The following is a 22,014-nucleotide window of genomic DNA, read 5'->3' on the forward strand; positions in this document are numbered from 1 at the left end:
TAAAATGAAATCTAGCATTCTAACATATCTTCCTAACATCATATGCTCAGGCTTTATTCAGGCCAGTGTTTTTGTTTCTTTTGTTCTTTTATTTTTTTTTTGACATGACTTGAACCAAACTCAATGATTAATGTTGTTAATGTTCATGAATGAACACCGAGGGTTTTTCTCTTTTTTTTTCTCCACACTTTTTGAAAATGCAGTGTTTTCTAATTACAGAAGTAATTAGGGGGCTAGTTTTTAATTAACAGAAGATACACATTCAGCATCCGCACCTTTTGGAATCTCGATCAACGTTGAGAAGCACTTTCAGCGCCCTAATTACGGTTAATAACTTCTTATTAATACCGAAGAAGATAATGAATATAACCACATGTATCAGTTTTGAATATTGATTAATAGATTTTGTCAGCTTTCCTATTGCATGCTTATAATTGCTATGTAATACTGTTAAAATGTAATGCCAAGAAGCCAGGAAGAAAGATCATTCTGGCAGATGTCATTATAATGGAAAACATGTCTCTGGATTTATTTAGCAACACCTTACAACAGGGCTGTGCAATTAATCAGAATTTTAATCGTGATTATGATTTCGGCTCCTAATGATCACAAAAACAGAATAATCGAGAAAAACAATTATTTTGCACATTACATTTTACAAGGAAACTCTTATTTTGTCCTGTGTTCTGAATGAAAACAAAAATGTTCAAATAGGAGAAGTATTAAATAAATTTCATAGTTTTAGGTGTTTTCACTGTTGATTTGTTTAACTTTTTTAAGTTCAATAATTGCAACATCTTTCCAAAAGTCAATGAGTAATCTTGTTAAATAATCGGAATTTCAATATTTACCAAAATAATCGTGATTATGATTTTTTCCATAATGGAGCAGACCTACCTTACAAATACATTTATTTTCTCTCTGAGGACTCACGTGAGCGCATAAAGCAATGCTTTGACCAGTGACCAGTGCCAGAACAAATTATGTATTAAAATGTAGACAGGCACCTTGTGTTGTCTTCCCGTCGACCGTGCAACTTTTTATTTTTTTTCAACGTTGAGGTCATCTTTTTCGACACTTCTGTCGCTTTTCCCCAACGTTTTTTTATACGTTGTTTTGTCACTTCTTACCGATGTTTTTGTCACATTTTTCCTGTGCTTTTTTTGAAGTTTTTTTGTTTTTTTCCCCACGTTTTTGAAGCTATTTCCGACATTTTTGTCACTCTTTTCAACGTTCTTTCAAAATTCTCCAAATGCTATAAAATTGAATAAAACATCCAAATTCAATGAAAGTACTGAGCTGATCTTTTATTTCACTTGTGAAGAGTAACGGTTGTAGGGAACCATCCATGTTATTTTTTGACAAAGTGGTTGAAAGAAACCCAAATTTCTGATGTAGAAACGTTTTGAATATGGGTCAAATTAGACCCGAGGACAGCAGGAGGGTTAAAGAGACTAAATTGAAGATAATTGCCTCATGAGTGACTACAGTATTTCACAGCCATCCCAGACTCATGTTTTTCAGCCAGAAGTACCAAGGTAGTAGTGATTTCTTTGCAAATAGGAAACAAATGCAGCAACTCTATCAGTAGTAAACCCCATGGCAGAGGTCAGACATGAAGCAGAAATTATAGTGGTTGTTTTTACAAATGTGTTATGTAACCATTATGAAGGGCATATTCAGAAAGACTGAATTTAATTGCATTTCTGATAGAGGTTATGATACATTTAAAGAGGATAGGGCAAGGATTCTTAGTGTGATAAGGTTTTATTGAACATCTAAAACATATTTCTGAACACATAACACAGTGGGCTTTGTGGCGATGGAACATGAATGCGTATTGTATATCTCACGGAACAGTGTAAGTAATATTTGAAGAGCATGTGGTAATTACTCTCATTCATTCCCTCCTCATTCATTGGCTCCTCAACATTTTAAAGGAAATCCATTAGTGCTGTCAGTTAAACACGTTATTAACGGCGTTAACGCAAACCCATTTTAACGGCGTCCATTTTTTAATCGCGAGATCGTTATTTTTGGCCTAACAAACTTTGTAGTTTTTTTTCACATGCTGTTGCAACAACTAGTAACATTAGAAAACTACAGAAACCACACCGGATCTAGCTAGACCGGAAACAAAACAACAGGCACGCGGCTTGCGAGCTGGCCAAAGAGTAGTAGGCTAAAGTTACGTTTTGAGTGGATGGCGAGCGCGAGACGCCGAAATGGATGCCAATAAGATTCTGAATGGAAAGTTTACTTTTAAAAAGTTGCCAAATGGTTCCATTGACAAGACCAAAGTGATCTGTGTGTTTTGTCGTTGTGAACTGAGCACGTCCAGTCTGAAATACCACTTGATGGCCAAGAACACAGCTGATGGCAATTCTCCGCCCCCCTCGTCAAAGCCAGGCGACAAAAGCACAAAGCAAGCCGATCCACTTTTCCATGTTGATAAGAGCATTAAAATGAGAAAAAAGAATGGGACAAAAAGAAATCAAGGGACATTTAGAATAGATAAAAATGTGCGATTAATTGCGAGTTAACTGTGACAATGCGATTAATTGCGATTAAATATTTTAATCGTTTGACAGCACTAAAATCCATACTTATTACAAGTTTGACGCATGAATCGCAATCAAGCTTATGTTCCACAGAATTCTCATCAATTAAAGCATTCGGTACCACTTTATTTGAAGGGGTATGCATAAGACTGACATGACACCGTCATAACCATGACATGACACCGGTCATGAACATGAAGTAGTCTTTATGAATGTTTGACTGTTGTAATTTAGCACCATTTGGTAAACTATGACACTTTTGATGCAGTTAGCAGTGTTTGAGATGTTTTGGTTATGACAACTTGACAATATAACCTGTCAATGTCTTTATGAACCTAGACAGTTATCAGTCTGTTAGCAGTCCTCTAGAGTTGAGTTAATTACTATTAGAAGCAAGACAAAAAACATAATCCCAACGTTCATTTGAGGCACATCAGTCGTGTAAGTAAAACCAGTTGAATCTGTAATTTCCTGTTCACCTGGAGACAGTACTGTATTTGTGGCCCACTTTCTGAAGCTGATGTATTGCCACTTTCCTGTTCCTCCACAGCAAGAAAAAAACACTACTAAGAGTTTCCCCCAGCAGGGATATTTATTGCCAGTTCTGTGATTGTCCACCCCCTCCCTTACCTCTACCTCCCCCACTGTGGCAAATCACAGGGGAGGACGGCGCTCAGTACCACCTCTGAGTCGAGGGAGCTTCACTTTTGCTCAGGTGCTACTCAGTAACAGGCACCAAATGTCCTTTTTGATGGAAGGTAAAGCTGACAGACAGCTCACTCCGTCTTGGTTATTTCCTCTCTAACAGGCTGCATCGGCCTCTGTAACAGCTCAATCAGCTGACTGCATCATTTAAGATCATACTATCAGTGCCGACTATAAATACAATACAGAGCTGATACACAGTTGTCATGCCATGGGTCATCGCAACATGTGCATTGTGTCTGTCTGATCTGCTGTGAACTATCTGCTGTGAACTGTTGATGGAAGCATTGTAGAAAACCACTATAATCTCTGTGCAGATAAAGGATGAATGCAGTCAAATGTGTCTTGATAAGATTCCACACAAACACATTTAATGCAAGAAAGATTCATGTTAGATTTTACAAAAAAACAAACACCAGGAGCCATTTGCACCTGGAATGAAAACAGCAGTTCAGATAGAAACAACAGCTGGATTGCATCTGAATAAAAAAATAATTCTCAAGTGACCTGCACATATAATGACTCCTCCAGCCTCCTTCCTTTTTTACTTTATTGTCTGATGCAAATGGGGTGTGAAAGAGAGTGACAGGGAGTACATTACTAATCTGGACAAAAGTAATCACAGCCTTTGCTTTTACCATAATTACATATGGATTTTCTATGACTAAATGAATTGCATATTGGAAGGCCTGTATAGTAAGATTTCAAATGTTCCCTGTTGATTTTAAATGGTGACATTATCTAATGCTGACCAAGTTCGAACCAGTAGTTGCACAGTTTTCAACCATGGATCACTTTGGACAGGTAATTTAAAGATTAGCTGCAGTTAATGGATCTGATCTAGATTTAGTGCTAATTAGCTGCTGCCCTTAAATAGTTGCTTAAATCTCTCCAATCAACAAGGCTGATAGCTTTTAAAATGGCACGGCTAATTGAGTGCCTCAGATCAGCAGGTTTTCCATAACTATGAGAAGCATTTTGGTTGATGTTGAACCAATAGGGCTTAAATTACACTGTCAGCGTAACTGATTGTTTTTGGTGACAGATATGACCTTTCTGTATGATGGAAATAAATCACTTGAAATATGTTTGTGCCCATGTTTCTCCTCTTAAGACTGTTCAGAAAAGGTCACTCGAGGTGAAAACAATCAGATATGATTGGGTTACTTCAGGGCCCAGTTGATGAAAGAAAGCAGCCTGTCTTATCTACTCTCATAACCATTGATTTTCAAAGCATTTCCTTTATCAACATTTACAGTTTAAGGTAGTTAATGAATGTGTCGGCAGGCCTATTATATTCAGATATTTAAATAACGTGAAGTCAGAATCATCATGCTGTTCGCACTCAATGTGCCTGTATGCATAGATATTGTTTATATACTGTACTTTATAATGTACTGTAGCTTTTTAATCTTTTAGTTGAAGTCTGCAGTTTTGCCTTGCATGCTAACTTCATCAGAAGGTCTTTGTATCTTCTTTTCTTGTTTTTTAAGATAAGACATATTTTGTCAATTTCACGTAATTCATTCACTTGCCCTACTCAGACAATCTTAACCATATGCCCTATACAAATAAACATTTAGTACCAGCTATTAACGAAGCTGTTAAGCTGCAATCTCAAGATCATTTAAAATTGTGGCAGACAGTGAGGGGTTGCATGCATTAGTGTTCTGCAAGCTGGCAACATCTAGCGAAGTGGTCTTATTTGGACTCTAGTGAATAGAACATGTTGTTTATGATATGCTTCAAAGAGAGTCGGTGCACACAGTAACATACACTATGGAATATTAATGTGTTGAAAGATTCAGTTTTGCTATCTGTTTCTAACCATTAAGCTAGAGGCAGACCTAATGTTCATAGCAGAAGCTGTTGTTTTTTTGACATTTTTACAACTATACACACTATTATAGTAATTTACACATGATACCTATGATAAGAATTATACACCCAGAATTCTCTAACTACAGAGAGAGAGATTCGTAGAGCTGAGATGTCAGTGTAGTAGATTTCTTGAACCATTGTGTGAACTGGTTAGATCGTTTTAGAATGGAGGGTTGTGTGTATTCATTTTCAGTAGTCCTCCACAGAAGGGTCAGCATTAATCAAATCCAAGTCACTCCCTTTGAGGGAGCGGTGTTGTTAGTTTTGGCAGGAAGACCACATAAATGGTATACTAAGCAATAATTTCAATACTCCTGTGGAGAATCATGTGACAGGCAGCCATTATCTGGACAACCCGAGACATACACTCTCAGGCCTGATTATGGGTCGTTCTGAGCTGCTGCATCAAGTTTGGGGTTGAGAACTACTGCGTTTGAATCCATTTATGATTACATTTTTACTAGGGGTTGGGGGAAAAATCGATACAGCATAGTATCGCGATATTTTTCGTAGCAATACTGTGTCGATACACGGATGCCAAGTATCGATCTATTATTAAATAAATTGCACGAGAATTTAACTTTTTGGTAGTAGAATCATTTTAGACTTGAAAAAAGGAAGATCCTGCACTCTGCTCTTGCTACAGCAAGAGTTTCCTTGACGAAGGTCCAGAGGGGCCAAAATGTTAGTTTCTTCAATAAATGGTGATGCTTTAGCAAGAGCAAAGTGCGGGATCTTCCTTTTTTCAAGTCTAATGTGATATTTTCCAACTCACCTGCATAGAAGAATTGTTGGATGTGCAAATTGTTTCTTTGTAGAGTCATATGGTCTATTAAATGGTGAGATGAACAAACAGAAATTTACCTTTTTAGATAAAACAGATGTTGACAAAGTTAAAAAGGGTAATAAATTGCAATATATCGCAGGATATCGCAACATGTTTAAAATAGCAATAATATTGTATCGTAACATAAGCTATCTTGAACGTGTACAGATTATGAATCACCCAAGTCTCTATTTAGGGTGTGCATTTCTGCAAGAAGAATCACACAAGTCACAGTAAATCATTTAGACACAAACAAAAGCAGATAGTCATATTAACAGTCTTTAAAATACCTTAGGAAGAGACGGAGTCTATCACTGTTGAATCCTGTCCAGCTCTGTGCTAACAACCGTCTGACAGTGCCCCATTAACGATGCTGAATCAAAGTGTAAGGCTCAGGGGATCTGCTGTAGATCTGTTAATTTTTTGGCCGCCCAGAGTTATGAGAGGGTGGGCGCGGTGACGCTAAATATAAATAAATAATGCATGGTTCTGCTGCGCTGCTAGGACTGCCAGGTAAATGTAAAGCGATGAAGAAGATGAAGCCACACCACAACTATTAAAACAAAGGCAAAAGAAATACATAGTGGTGAACACAATTCGATCAAAGGAGCCAAACTACCAATCTATACAATTAAAAGTGGCTTTATGGAAATGGGAAACAGACGTTTACATTGCCAAAGTCAGTGTGAAATAAAAACTAAATTGAAAATAAACAATCTACTAGCATAAAGTGTAAACAGAGCTGTGTAACATTACAATCAAATATATTAATGAAAATAGGTTAAGTATAACAAAAATATACATAACTAATATATACGGCCCATATATGGATGCACATCCGTGATGCAAATCTCCCGTTTCACCACATCCCAAAGGTGCTCTATTGGATTGAGATCTGGTGACTGTGGAGGCCATTTGAGTTAAGTGAACTCATCGTCATGTTAAAAAAAAAACAGTTTGAGTTGATATGAGCTTTGTGACATGGCGCTTTATCCTGCTGGAAGTATCCACGAGAAGATAGATACACTGTGGTCATAAAGAGATGGACATGATCAGCAATACTCAGGTAGGCTGTGGCATTTAAACAATGCTCAATTGTTACTAAAGGGCCCAAACTGTGCCAAGAAAATATCCTCAACACCATTACATCACCAGCAGCCTGAACCGTTGATAGAAGGCAGGATGGACCCATGCTTTTATGTTGTTTACGCCAAATTCTGACCCTACCATCTGAATGTTACAGCAGAAATCAAGACCCATCAGACCAGGCAATTTTTTTCCAATCTTCTATTGTCCAATTTTGGAGAGCCTGTGCAGCCTCGGTTTTCCTGTTCTTAGCTGACAGGAGTGGCACCCGGTGTGGTCTTCTGCTGCTGTAGCCCATCTGCTTTGAAGGTTTGAGCGTTCAGAGATTCTTCTTCGGTTGTGACAAGTGGTTATTTGTTGCCTTTCATCAGCTCAAACTAGTCTGACCATTTTCTTCTGACCTCTGCCATCAATAGGGCATTTTCGCCCAGAGAACTGTTGCTCAATGAATATTTTCTCTTTCTTGGACCATTCTGTAAACCCTAGAGATGGCTGTGTGTGAAAATCCCATCAGCAGGGTCTGAAATACTCAAACCGGCACCAACAACCATGCCACGTTCAAAGTCACACTTTTCTTCCCCGTTCTGACGCTTGGTTTGAACTTCAGCAGATCGTCCTGACCACGTCTGCATGCCTAAATGCATTGAGTTGCTGCACGTGATTGGCTGATTCGATATTTGTATTAACGAGCAGTTGAACAAGTGTAGCTAATGAAGTGGCCGGTGAGTGTATTTACTAAACTAACATGGGTTTACATGTAGTACTGTACAAAGGCATTATGAGAGACCTTATCATGAGTACTTTATACTTTTATACCAAAAAAGTAATTAAACATTTTATTTACAAGAACATACTGTATTTTTAAAATGCATAGTTTTAGAGCTGCACTACTGTACTTGTACAGTTGGAAAGTGTTTGGGCTAACAGAAACATCAGCTCTTCTGTCCAGGGAAATAGTGAAACCAGTGCTGTTGAACTGTTAAAATAAAGATATGTTTTTCAACCATATTCTCCACCATAAGCATGATGATATACTAAGATGCAGTGATGGAGTACTCAAGTCCTGGACTCTGACTCGAGTCCGACTCGAGTCTCTACTCTCTGGAATCGAGTCCGACTCAAGACTCTATTCTCTGGACTCGTGACTTGACTTGGACTCGCGGACTGATGACTTGTACTTGGACTCGAGGATGTATAAAATCGGACTTGAGCATTCATGAAAAAGGACTCAGATGTTGGATGAAGTTTCTGACTAAATAGGTTATACAAATTGGATATAAAATGTTACACTTTTCTTGTTTCGGGCTCCAAGACCGGCCGGGAAGCAGCTGGGGAGACGTTCCATCCAGGGGCTGATGTTCTTTTGGGGGTAACACCCTTTACTTCACCAACAGTATTAACAAAAGATGAAGCCATCATGTCTTGAGAAGCTCCTTGTTTATTGTTAACTGTTAACTCACTTTACATCGTCTTGGGGATTTCTTTTCTCTCGCTTTTTCCTCACAGCCACACATACGCTTCTCAGTCGGACAGCGCTACCGCTCGCTCTCCTTGCTTGACAACACACTTATACATCCAATGCTGAAAAGAGCACCGCTAAATGTTGTTTAGAAAAAAGTCAGTAAATAAACGCCCTTTGCAATCGTGACAGTGGTGTCATTTTTGTTTAATGTAGATCCTCTTTTATTAGTATCAGCTCTTTGAAGGTGCCAGGGTGGAGAAATGTAGGCAGTCTTGTCATTCAACACAGACTCAACTTTGACTCTTCTTGGACTCGAACACTGGGGACACGAGACTCGACTCGGACTCAAACACAGGTAATGATTACTCGACTCGGACTCGACTCAAACTCTTCTTTAGTGACTCTTCTTGGACTCGAACACTGGGGACTCGAGACTCGACTCAGACTCGACAGTTGGTGACTCGACTACAACACTGCTAAGAAGATATACAGCGTTCATAACATTACAACTATGTTACTATGAAATGGGGTGTCCTAAGTAAATTGATCTGGATTGTGCTGTGAAACATGAAAAGCTGCCAATTTTCACTTTATGCTACTTTTGTTTTTTATCAGATTTACACTGGCTTCAACTCAAAGTTGAACTAAAAAACTGTAAACTTAGATTTTCTCCAAACAGAGACATTTTATGTGTTTAGTTTCACCCCCTTATCCCCATGTGGGCCGGTTAAACCCAGCACCTTTCCACTGTTATCGCTCCCAAGTTGCCAAAATAAAAAGAATTTTATGACAGAGGCCAGTTTGATTGAAACAGATTCACCTGTATTTCATTACTTCAGATAAGTTATTTGCAGAAATGTGAGGATATAAAAGATCCTGAAAATGTGTTGGTATGGGGGTTATATTGTAAGTGGACAATTGAGAATAACTTTGGAGCCATTTATACACTAGCTTCACTGATCTGAATTTAGCTTATGTTAAATTGCCGGATGGCTCAGTTGGTAGAGCTGGCGCCCATATATAGAGGTTTACTCCTCGACGCAGTGGGCCCGGATTCAACTCTGACCTGCGGCCCTTTGCTGCATGTCATTCCCCCTTTCATGTTTTCAGCTGTCCTGTTGAATAAAGGCCTAAAAAATGCCCCAAAAATAATCTTTAAAAATTGTCACAGTTCCCTCTACTCTCTCTCATGTCCCTTTTTGATAAACTTATTGGGAAATACTAAGAAACAATTAAAGAAATCTGAATTATTGCATTGATCCGCCATTATTTCCCTTGACATTTCTGCTATTGTCAGAGTGTCTTTATGTGTCCCTTTTCTACCTCACACTGTTGCTTTTACCACATTAACAGTCTTTATTGTTCTAGCAACAGAATTAGAAAAAGTATTAACTAGTACTTAAATTATTGCTGCTGGTACAATTACCACTATTTCTAACAAACAACCAATAAAACAATTTGTTTTTTTAATTTGTAAAGGCCTTTTTTTCAGATAGGATTTTAGAGGTGATTTTAAATGATGATGCTGATATAGCAGTCTGAGCTTGTCTGGTAGGACATTCCACAGCCTATAGGTGTCCTGACAGTGAAATCCAGTCATCTTTCATCTTGAGCCTAGATTTAGCAACTGCCAAGAGTGCTGCCTGTGGTGTTAAAGCTGCACTGGGGCCAAAAGGTCAGAGACATAGCTGAGGGCAAGGCCTTGACAAACCATAAAAGTTATCAATAAAATCTTGTCAGTTTAAAAAGAAAAAATGAATGGTTGCCAAAGTGCGTGTCATATGGCTACTTCACTTAGTCCTGGCCAAAAGCCTGGCTGAATGTTATACTGATTCTGAGTGTGCTTGTTTGCTACAACAGATAAAGAAGTCGAGTCAATAACATTCATAAAACCCAATCACAAATGGGCCTTAAGGGGCTTTACAATCCGTACAGCGTACAACATTCTTGATCCTTAGAACCTTGATAGAAGACATGGCAGTTATAAGAAAATATAAAAGTTATATATAAAATATATGAATGTATTACTTACATATGATGTAATGACAATACAATTGGTCCCAGAATTGAGCCTTGGTGTGCCACATGTAACTGAATCTGGATCACCAATAGAAAACTCAAACATTTTTGTTTCATAGCTATTTGGAGTATTCCCAGAGTCCACTTTTCATCTGTATCTGCTCTCATATAAAATAATTAATACAATTGAGCGGGATGTTTTAAGTGCTGAAAAAAAATCTTAGTCATTTCTCAAAAATATGTTGGTTTTTTTGGGCATTGTTGGCAAGTTTATCTCTCTTATGTATCTCAGCAAGCAGCTGAGTTTACAATTGCCTAAAAGAGATTATGGCGATAACTACCAAAACACAGAATCTCCTCACAAAATGATTTCATTAGACGTACATAGCCTATCTAAACTGTTTAACCCTACTCGGCACCGCACAGTTCCATTATGTTTTACAGTAAACATTTATTGTTAACTAGGAAGGTAAAACCTTTTGTTTATGCTTCATTTGGCTGAACTTTAATTTTCCCTTTGTATCATGCACTAAGCTCTTCAAGACGGCTTTCTTGACCTCAAAACAGCCTAATTGTGGCCGGGTTGGTTCAGTGAGTAAAGCAGGCGCACATATGCTGAGAGGATTATGCCTTGACGCAGAGGTCCAGGGTTCGAGTCCGACCTGTGACCATTTCCTGCATGTCTTCCCCCTCTCTCTCCCCTTTCTCACTTAGCTGTCCTATCCATTAAAGGCAGAAAAGCCCAAAAAATTAACAATAATTAACAAGTCAAAGTTATCTCGTACGTACAAGGTACTATCTCTTACGTAGGAGACTTAGGGTTCGGCCACAATGCCCAAAAAACATTTTTTTCATCCTTTCCTTTCAGGGGTTCCGTAAGGAAGCACACATCTTAGCAGAATAATATATTTTTGAAATTATTTTCTCCAGAATCTTTGGGATAAAAAAGCAATGAGTATATAGGTCTTTAGTTAGTAAGGAAGGTTGAATCAAGGTTGGGTTTCTTTAGAGGAGGCTATACTGGATTGTTAAATGTGGGACAGAACCATTAGTCCTGGAGTTATTTACAACATAGAATGTAGTTGGTGTTACAACCTATGTGACCTTCTGAGAATGTAGTAGGTATGTCTGCTGAACTGGTGGATGAGTCATATGTGAGTTGTTAGTTATTGTGGCGAAAGTGAATGAGCCAAGTGAAGATAAGTTATTCCAACAAAAGTAAAAGAGGAGTAACACTGAGAATCCAACAGGATGTTGAGAGCAAAATGTAAGCCACACTTTTAGAAAACTTCACACTGAGTTGGAACTGAGAGCTGTCTGTATTTGTTTCACTTGGGAGGCAGCAATCTCCATTATTTTCTGTTGTCTCCACCAAGGAATGCACACCACAAGAGGCTTCAAGTTTTAATTAAATGGAATATTTATACACTGTGGATGTTCAACTTCCTTTTCTCCCAACGTGCTGGCAAATAAGCCACGCCGTTTAGAGTTAGCCAATTAATTACAATTTTGTCAAGTCACAGCAGTTGCAGTGATTAATTATTATTTTCTCAAGAGTCTATTGTCTATTTAAATACCTTGTAAGTATTAATGCAAGATATTTGATTTTCTTTTCCGAACTTTCAAGTTTCAGCTTCACAGCATTTACTTTGTACACAGAATGAAAATTATTTTCTGTGTTTAAAAAAAAAGGTACATTTTTCTTTTAGATTTAGCAATTGTTTACAGACAGCCATGGACATAATTACATATTTTACATCATGGCTGCTTGAAATTCGAGGTAAATTTGAATCCACATCCAAAAAAATGGAAAATTGTGTAGATTATATTATATTAAGTGTATGTAAATCACAGATTACTGCTTTGTTTGCAAGAGAACTTCTCCTTGGTGAAGACGTGTTGTGTCATAAGTGTTTGCGTGAAACAAGAATGTAAAACTCCGTCATCCATTCTTGTTTTTAATTGACCATTTAGTTTTAGTGCCATAAATAAAATAACCTGGGCATTATTTTCAAAGGTATTGCCATGACATTGTCACGTCAACAATTTAGTCTTGATTCTAAGAGTGTGTGCATTTCTGTTATACAACAATTTCATAAATATACCAGGTGTAGGCTGCGTTTCATTAGTGTTTTAATATGCAGAGAGCAGAGGGAAAGTATAGGCGGGGGAGGAGCGGGGGATTGAAATGGAACGCATCTGCCCTTGTTCACTTTCAGCCCAAACTACACGGATCGACCGTCAGTTGTAGGCTTACGCTACTGCTTCAAGTGGGTTTTATTTTCAATGTTATTTTCTATTAATGATCGCATTCTATTCCCGTTTTTATATTCATTTTATGTCTGCTTGGCATGTAATTTCCTTATTGTAAAGTATTTCTTGTATGAAAGGCGCTATAAAAATATTATTTATAAAAGGTAGTACTGCTTTTTACACATCAAATACTTGCAGACTCATTTCAATGAGGCTTGGTAATCAGCTGCATGAGTTTCAGATTTAGGAAGTTTGAATTGAATTGAATTGATTAATCATATTAATGCTTAAACTTTATCTCGCAAAAACTGAATTTCTTCCATGCATTTACAGATAATGTTGAAATAAAGAAATCACACATACAACTATCAGAAAATGAAAAGTATAAAGTATATATTAACTGATAGCTATATTACATGTTTCAGTAAAAATTTCAATGAGGAAACGAAATGCGAAATGTGTTTATTCATCTTTTCCTTCTTTGGTGGTCAGCAACAGGAGTTTTAGCAGTTGTACATCACTGCCACCTTACCATGGATGTATTTTCTTGTACCAAATGCATAACTGCAATGCATTGTGGTTGATATCCACCTCTGGAGTGACCATTGTTGTTCACTTGCTCCCTCAGCCCTCCGAGGGTCGATCTCACCAAGTTCACTTCAGTTTTTCAGACAAATGGAACGAAACTTAAGATGGCGGCGGAGAATCCCCAAGGGCAAGTGCTTAGGGGATGTGAAGGAGGACATGTTGAATGAATGAAACGCAGCTGTAATCATTGACCAGCTTAATGCAGACCTGAAAGTACAATTAATGCAGACCTTAATATAGAGGCAGCCTTCACATTGTAATCAGGGATGCACCGAATCCATAGAATAGTTGACACCAGACCCTTCTCAGTCGTAACTGAGAGTGGGTCTGGGCAAGCTTAATTCACAGCTTATTTCCAAAGGGGCGTCACCAACGGACACCGCTCAAATGCCTCCGGGCGCAATTGGATAGTCCTTCAACCAATCAGACCAACGATCCGGGTGACGTAGCAGCGACAGCGGCATCAACGGGTTGCTGCGCTTTGGTGGGTGGCCGTCATGTTGAATGTTAACAAGAAGCTGCTCGCCGTCGCTGCGCTATCGTCATCGTGTAAAGCCCACCTCAACGGTTGTGATTGGTGCCTCGATTTAGAAAAATTGGAAATGGGATGGAACGGGCTCTCGGCCAGACAGATTTGCAGAGCAAATCTCAAATTTGCCGGAAGTTCGTCAGAGTTTTTCCAGGCTACCGAATCCAGGATTCGGCTTCGGATTCGGTCGAATATTGGGCTTTTTGACGGGGTTCGGTTTCTGCCGAACCTTTAGAATTTTTTTCCACCGAACCCTACGCTTGCACTATGTGCACCACGCTGGTCGACGTAATGATGCCGCCATTGATTACGGGAAAGTGAAAATGGAACTGGAAAATAGAAGTGTTGTTTGGCAGTACTTTCAGTCAAAAGAAGGTCATTCGAGTCCAGCTACATGTTCAATTTGCAATGCCAATTTGTCTTGTGGTGGCGAGGACCCTAAACTATACACAACATCACCGCTGTTAAAACATTTGCGTGTGAAACACCCGAAAGAATACGAGTTGTGCATGAAGGAATCTACAGACAGCAGCCAAAATGCAGCAACTTCAGGTACGGCAAAGGAAGGACAGTCACAGCTAAACACTGTGGACGTTGTTTACTTCATTACAGTTTTTCTGAGTCGCTTTGGTATATTTCTCAGATCAGAATTGACATTCTCAAAACTACCTGTTCAATCTTCACATCATTGTGTCACTTGTGCACATCAAAAAAGCAGTTTCCCATTTCTTTGAACAAGTTGCAAATGCTTTGGTACATCCATGCAAATGGTTATGTACAGTTCTCTGCTGTTCCCTATATTATCAATTGCTTATGTCATGTTGATCAAAATGTATTATAATGGGTCTCTGTTGAATAGTCTCACCCCCCACAACATTAGTTCATAGCATAAGTCTTTACATGCAAAATGGTTAAACAAGTTGTCATAATTTGTCAAGCATATTTCTATACATTTCCATTAGACTTTTTTTCTAAATCTGTCCTGAATTGGTAAATTGCTCCCAGGTGAATCTTGACTTTCTCTAACGAAGGTGCATCTCATGAACCATCAACTGGCAAGTATATATATAGCCAGAGCACAACACAATGTTACAGTGAACGTCAGGAGGTGTAGGAAGACTGCACTGTAATTCCTACAGCACTGCATGTACAGTTTTCCCTAAGGAGATGTCCTATGTTCACATTTTGTTTTTTTTCTTTGTGCTGCTATGCAGTGCTGTCTTTTCCTTTCTGTATCGCAATGACACGGTCTGTCAACAAATCACAGTACAAACAGTAAAAGCGTAAATGTGAATCTTGTCCAGTCTCTTGCAATCAAACTCCCACATACACTAAGGTGTAACCTACAATTTACAATAATTGTCATCAAAACTTTAGCCATATTTTACATCAGAACATCCCTCCAGAGTACACTGTTATATTGACAACATGACTAAGCAATTTGACTGTCTTATCCGTACACAATGACACAAGGACTTGTCATTGTGATGGCACTGACATGTTCATTGACACAGATATTTACTTTTGAGAGATGAACTAAGGATTTTGAGCAAGAGACTGGCTTTTGCAGGTAATCCATGGTGTTTTGCTATTTGTACTAATTGTTTTGAGAAATGCACTTACTGTTTTGCAAATGTCGAGGATGAGTCGAGAAATGTACCAAAGCGACTGAGAAAAACCTGTAATGTGTTTACTGTGTTAATGGACTGAGGATGGGAGTAGGATTCGGTTTCGGATTCGGCAGAATCTTAATCAGTGGATTCGATATTCGGCCGAACCCCAAAAATCTGGATTCGGTGCATCCCTAATTGTAATACCAACAAATAATTTTTTCAGGCATTCAGTTTTCAGTGTGGATACATACAGAATGTGATTTGTAGAGACATGTTGCTATATGGCATTTTGTCATTGGCAGGCACAGTATGAAGTTACCATGACTCATTAGCATGCAGAAGGTAGCCCATCACCTTCAACATCTCTATTTGCAAAGAAGCGTTCGCAAAACCAAACACCAGAGGTGAACTTGTGGTTTGATAAACTGCCTGGAATTAATTTCATATGAAAATTAATAATTGTTATTATTCCGTAATGAATGGGAGGCATCGGCTATTTCTTGGACTATTTTCTGAGTTATTTGTTTTCTTTTTATCCTGCCTGCAGTTTACAGTTTATTCTGCAGTGGTGTGCTTGACTGCTCTCCAGCCATTCATCAAGGCACTGCTTTCCATTATTTGGTGCAGTCAGCTGAAACTGAGAAAGGCTTTTGGGGTGGTATGGCTCATTCTTCCTCCACTAACTCTGTTCTCCTCAACAGAGATGTTCCTCGTCTTTTTCGCCTCACTCCCTGGATCAGTGGTCATTAGACGAATCGGTGAAATTATATATGCTACACGGTTCTCAAATTATCCGCGTTTCAGACCTGGTTTCCCAGCATGCTGTGATTTTCCCATGAGAATCATATGAAAACAGAACCAAAAGATTTCCACATCATCAATAATAATAAATCACTTCATTTACATTCATTAGCTAACCCTTCCTCTAACTTTAATCCTCCCTTCAAGTATAGTCATAAAGATTTCTGTCTCCCTCCATATTCACATTTTCTAGATACCCACCCAGGCCACAAGACTCACAAAATCAATAAGCTAAGTATCATATTCTTGGCTTCTTATATTGTCAGACTCGGATTCCATTAGGCTGTGGTCTGAGCTGCATTCTGATAACAGAATGAGGAGAGGCTGGTTGGGATGAAATGAAATAGTTTATCATTAATGCACACTCAACAGCCAGCCATTCTGAACATCTGTATTCATATTTATTCTCGACACCTGCTGCACAGACCTCATCCCACGCTAAAATGTGCAGACATAAAGAGAAGGCATTTAAATCTTGTCTGTGTTTTAGCAAGACTATCTGTTTCTGTGGCTCCCCTTTTAAAATCTAATCATAAAATATTAGTGTTTACAAGGAAAATGCTATCCTCTGTCCCCATATTTACATTTCAACCTAATTTCAGCTGTGCAGGTAAATATTTGATTTATGAGCCAGTGTCACTTGATTCTGTATGAAAGTTAATGTCACAGTGGAGAGATGTGTCAGCAGCATTCTGACTGTGTGAAGCACAGCAAACAACTTGACTAATCTCGTTTGTGCTGACATTGTGACTGATGATCAGTATGCTGGTGGCCCACCTGAATGTGGACCATAATCTCCCAGCTCAGGGTGATATTGCCAGTTTCAGCTTTCACTGGAGTGGGCTCTTTGCTTTAGCACCAAAAAAAAGAAGAAAAACAGCAGCTCTCAGATCCATGTGACCGTCATAAAAAAACATTGTGAAAGGGGAAAGCACTGCCAAGGGACCAATTATAGCTTTAAGGTTCAGGCCATAAGCAGGCGGATGTTGGAAATGTTTTGATGAAAAGCACATGCACACAAAAACAAAACGATAAAAAAGCTTGGATTTTAATTGATTAACTTAAATTTTTATGTACAAATGAGTTTCATTTCATCTTTTTAGTCTTAACCTCCCCTGTGGAAAGCTGTAGAGAGGCTGGATTGGAAAGAAAAAGAGGGAGAGAGAAACACTGACATGTCTTATCACATATTGAATGTTTCTTTTACGATAGCACTTCATATTTGTGGATTCAAAGGGGGAGAGTTGCCAGCATGAAAAAAGCAAACACTAATCGTGTTTCAGAGGGCAACAGCTACTTTCATCAAGATATCTTGGGTTACAAAATTCTCACCTCACCTATTCACCGTCATAGCAGACACTCGCAGGTTGCATGCTGTCTACTGTAAATATGTGCAGGCTGTCAAACTGCAGCTGGCCTTTCAGTACAATACATCTAAATGTTTGAAAAAGGATACAGCAATGCCCAGTATTGAAGACCTTTAGCCTGTAGAAGTGATATGCTTTGTGTTTAAGATATTGCCTATCCTCCCTGAAGGCATATTGCAAAATTGCTTCCTCAATTATTCCTCATTTTTTCACTGCACTTCACTGAGTCGTCTGGGATCATCAGTGGAGCAGACACCCATCATACTTCCATTACTTCTCTCAGAACTGTTTGTTCCCTTTCACTGGGTTGGCTTTTATAGGAAAACACAGCCATGGCTCAACTTGATCTACACTTTTACCTCCAAGCTTTTATTGTATCTTTCCTTACCTATAGTATGTATAGGTCAGCTACTGTTAAAGTTCTGAAAGCTTCTTATTCTGATGTCATTTTTTTTTTTTTTATAAATAAATGAGACAATCCAAATGTAAATTGGTGCTGTATAAGTCCGAAATGTTTGAATCCCACATATATTGGCTTTCATTTAATGTTTTGAAATACTGTATCTGCTTTGTAGATTGTGTCTTATATTTAATGATTTGTTTTTAACTCGTGGAGCACATTGTGTTGCATCTTTGCAACTTATAGCAGTTTATAATACAGCTCAGTTATACTACGTTAATAGGGGATGATACTTTTCACCAATAGATTGGCCAATTATTATAGACACTGAAATGTCTTCCGTAGCAAATGCCAACAGGAGGTCGAGGCAGATGTCAGTCAAGCGGTCTGCACATGTCCATACAGTTTTTAACCAGGCTAAATAAGTGAAAAGGCGTGTGGGTGAACAATGCGTGTGTAAAGCCTTTAAGTCTTTATTGCCTCATTATTACTGATAAGTTCTTTGTCATTATTGTCCTCCATATTACCCTGTTAAAAAAGTGAAACCCCACTGTACCAGTACATTCACTAACTGGTTGTTACCTTTCATTATTATCATGGCAGTACCCCATTACAAGATATTAACCATTTATTATCCTCTTATTACAGAGTTGTAAAGTGACACCACATCTTTTTGTACAAAATGTGCCACAAGTTAAATTAAATATGCTGTGGAATATCTCTCCTTGTCACACACACCTGAACATAAGCATCTTTAAAGTGAGCTCAGTGTAGAGGTCACACAGCACAGTATAGCATCCGTAGTAGTAGCTTTCTAGAGTTTTGTTAGGTGCTATACTGTAGAAGGAAGGCCGACCGCCCTCCAATCACTATCTCAGAAAAAATGAAATACAGTCTGTAGTTGGCACTGGGGATTATGTTTGCACAGAAAGGACAGCATTTGCCACACTCTAGACTGCTACAGAATGTCAGGACTGGCATTTCATGAATGTATTAGGTGAAGCCCAGTTTGCTGCAGTGCACAGTAACCTGCACTGACACTTCTTTTGAAAACCACGCTTATGACACGACCTTACTACCGATTATGTGAACAAGCTTAATTTGCCTCGCAGGCATAAATAAAATGAATTTCAGCAACAAGTTTTTGCTAAAGCGATCGTACATACCCCAACCAGAATTTGAGGGATATTCATCACTCTTGGGATTTTACTTTGTTTAATAGCATTTCTGTGAATAGGGAAATGCTGGAGACGGGCAGCACCTCCACATGGTCCCCTACCCACAATACCCACTCATTTCCCTTTTTTAATATGACATGATTTTGCTGGACTACCAACTGACATCCAGCCAAGTGCATTTGAATAATTGTAATAATGACATTATGAAATTGAGACATGTTTGTTGATGTGATTGGGTGTAATGAGCAGATAAGTAATGTGCACTGTTGGAATCCTTTTCCCATTACTATTTATAGTCAGCCTCACCTTCACCTCGAGCTGACAGTGGTCTCCATCAGGACAACCGAGGTCAAGGAAGGTCCACAGACCTTTGGCTGTCCCAGCCTCCTCTGCTCCCCCATTTGAGCTGGACTAATGAGGCAGACAGCTGCTCCCTTAGTTGAAATGTCCCTATGGTGAACAGTGCCTGGGAGAGGCAGAGACAATGTCACCTTCATAGTCAGGCACATTACAAGAGGAAAACAAAGCAGACCTGTGAAATCAAGAGAAAGCGATTAGGACAGTGGACAGCGAAATGCTCCCAGGCAAATACAGCAAATTCAGCTTCAAGCGTGAGCTCCAGAGCTCTAACACTGTTGTTGTTTACTGTTGTCAGCCTTAAAGGGGCCGGTCTGGTCAAGCTCATATTAGCCCACACTTTGTCTTCTCACAATTCCCTCGCAAAAGAGTATTGGTTTTAGACATCTGTTTCTGAAGCTTGGCAGAGTTCAATAAAATACAGGCCGGACGGAAATGCTTCTGCAATGTAATTAGGGGACTTTGCTGAGACGACAAGTACAAATGTGGAATAAGAAGGTAAAATCCAGCAAGGCTGGGTGATTAGGCCTCATTTGGTTGTCTTCGGCACACTGTGACGAGCGGCTGTTTCAGGGCAAGGCAGTCGCTCGGATCGAAGGCCCACAGTGTCTAGGATTATGTGTCGATTTACCACCCAGCTGCAGCTCTAGACTCTACAACAGAACATGACTAGCTCTAATTAGGCCATGCTACCAATTAGGGCCCTGCAATAATGCAGCGAGGAAGGCGCTCTGGGAGAGTAAAACCTACCATTGTCTCCTTCCACCGTAAAAAATAACAACTGTTTTCTAGCACCAACAGCTGTCGAAAGGCTGGAGTCCATGTCAACCAGGATTTCATTAAGCTATCTTTGGTTTACTGGGACGTAATGACGACATTAATGTAATTGGGCGATATGATGACAGAACATTAACTTTGAAAGGTGTCAAGTCTGAATGGTACATTAATGTGATTTAATGAAAAGACAGTAGCAACCAGTCCTAAACAGCAATCTATTCATGTCACAGCCATGACCTCAGACTCTGTCTCATGATCCCACAGGTAGCCAAGGTCAGTTCCCCATAACTCAGAATGTGACGGTGGTGGAGGGGGGCGCAGCCAACATGACCTGTCGTGTGGATTACAATGATAACACTTCCCTCCAGTGGTCAAACCCTGCACAACAGACCCTATTCTTTGGGGACAAGAAAGGTGAGTAATATTCCTGAGGATAATGGCTGTAATGATCAAGTGATGAGATATGATAAAGATGTCTTAGCCAGATTACATTACTACAGGACTCTTCTTCATCAATTTTTCACATTCAGAATGTAGCTACCAAATTGTCCCTGCCTGCCTGCGAGCACACAATTTGAATGAATACAGGAAAAAGACAGGATAAGAGGGAAATGCATTACACGTGATGTCGAAGCAGACTTTTAATGAATTTATGTCTCCATCAATGTCCCAGGGCACGCACTAAACAGAAATAGACTGTTTTTGAATTGAACTTTTGTAATCATGCAACACTGGCAGTGTTGTTTACAACACGGTAACGCCTGTGGATTGTAAGATGATTGGGCTTAATTAGCATTTTAGCTGCCCTACATTTGTATAGCTGTTTGGATGTCACTGAAATGGAAGCGCACTGTTGCAACCTCATGAAACAAGGCCAGAGCCAGAATGAATTATAATGTGCTCTCACCAGGCAAATCCAATTTAAAGGTGACAAAAGTCTGGAGTTGATAAATTGGAATTGGGGTGAAAGAGAGTATAACAGTGGACTGGTCTTGTAAGGGTTGGGTTGTTCATCTGTCAGTGTTTCTCACAGAATATTACCCATTTCATTTATGCTGTAGCTGCTAATACAATATCATTGGTTCACTGATTGAAGATTAACTTTCCCTTTGAATAAAAATTGATAGGGGAGAGAGAGACGCCGGAGTGAACCAACAGAATGAGAGTCACAGTCTGGTTTGAAGAAATACTTTCTCCCTCGCAAGTTATTGGATTTAGTAATGAGGTCTAAGGTGTTTTATTAGATGAAATTACCTCCAAATACAATTAAGCAAAAGTTAACTAAATCTTAAATACATACTTTTGTGTGAATGGTGTTAATGTGTCCAGAGGATTTGAATTCAAGCAAAAGTCATTGAACCGAAACCATTCTTTTTTTTATTGATATTTTTTCTGTATTCTCTGGTGTACAAAAGTTACAGCATTTTAATATTTGACCACTTGAAAATCACCAAATGCTATCAGAAAAAAACCTCGATCCCTTCACTTCTTTGTACTTTGAAGAGATGCAACACATGATGAATCATTCAAATCTTATCTTGTGGTTATTTGTTTTGACCTAAATGATGCCAGTTAACTGGGCTTTGTTCACATGTCTCATTTCCTGTGAAT

General features: G+C 38.9%; 1 protein-coding gene across 3 annotated transcripts in view; it reads left to right on the plus strand.

Annotated features, from left to right (window-relative positions):
• The window catches only part of cadm2b (cell adhesion molecule 2b), a 181,709-nt gene that overhangs the window by 126,011 nt on the left and 33,684 nt on the right, over positions 1–22,014 (plus strand). For all 3 annotated transcript variants that reach the window (XM_031297478.2, XM_031297476.2, XM_031297477.2), the window contains one exon: positions 20,668–20,817. In XM_031297478.2, the coding sequence (XP_031153338.1) occupies positions 20,668–20,817 (150 nt within the window). The remainder of the gene's footprint in view (positions 1–20,667; positions 20,818–22,014) is intronic.

Source organism: Sander lucioperca, chromosome 5, assembly GCF_008315115.2.
Source record: "Sander lucioperca isolate FBNREF2018 chromosome 5, SLUC_FBN_1.2, whole genome shotgun sequence".
Taxonomy (NCBI): domain Eukaryota; kingdom Metazoa; phylum Chordata; class Actinopteri; order Perciformes; family Percidae; genus Sander; species Sander lucioperca.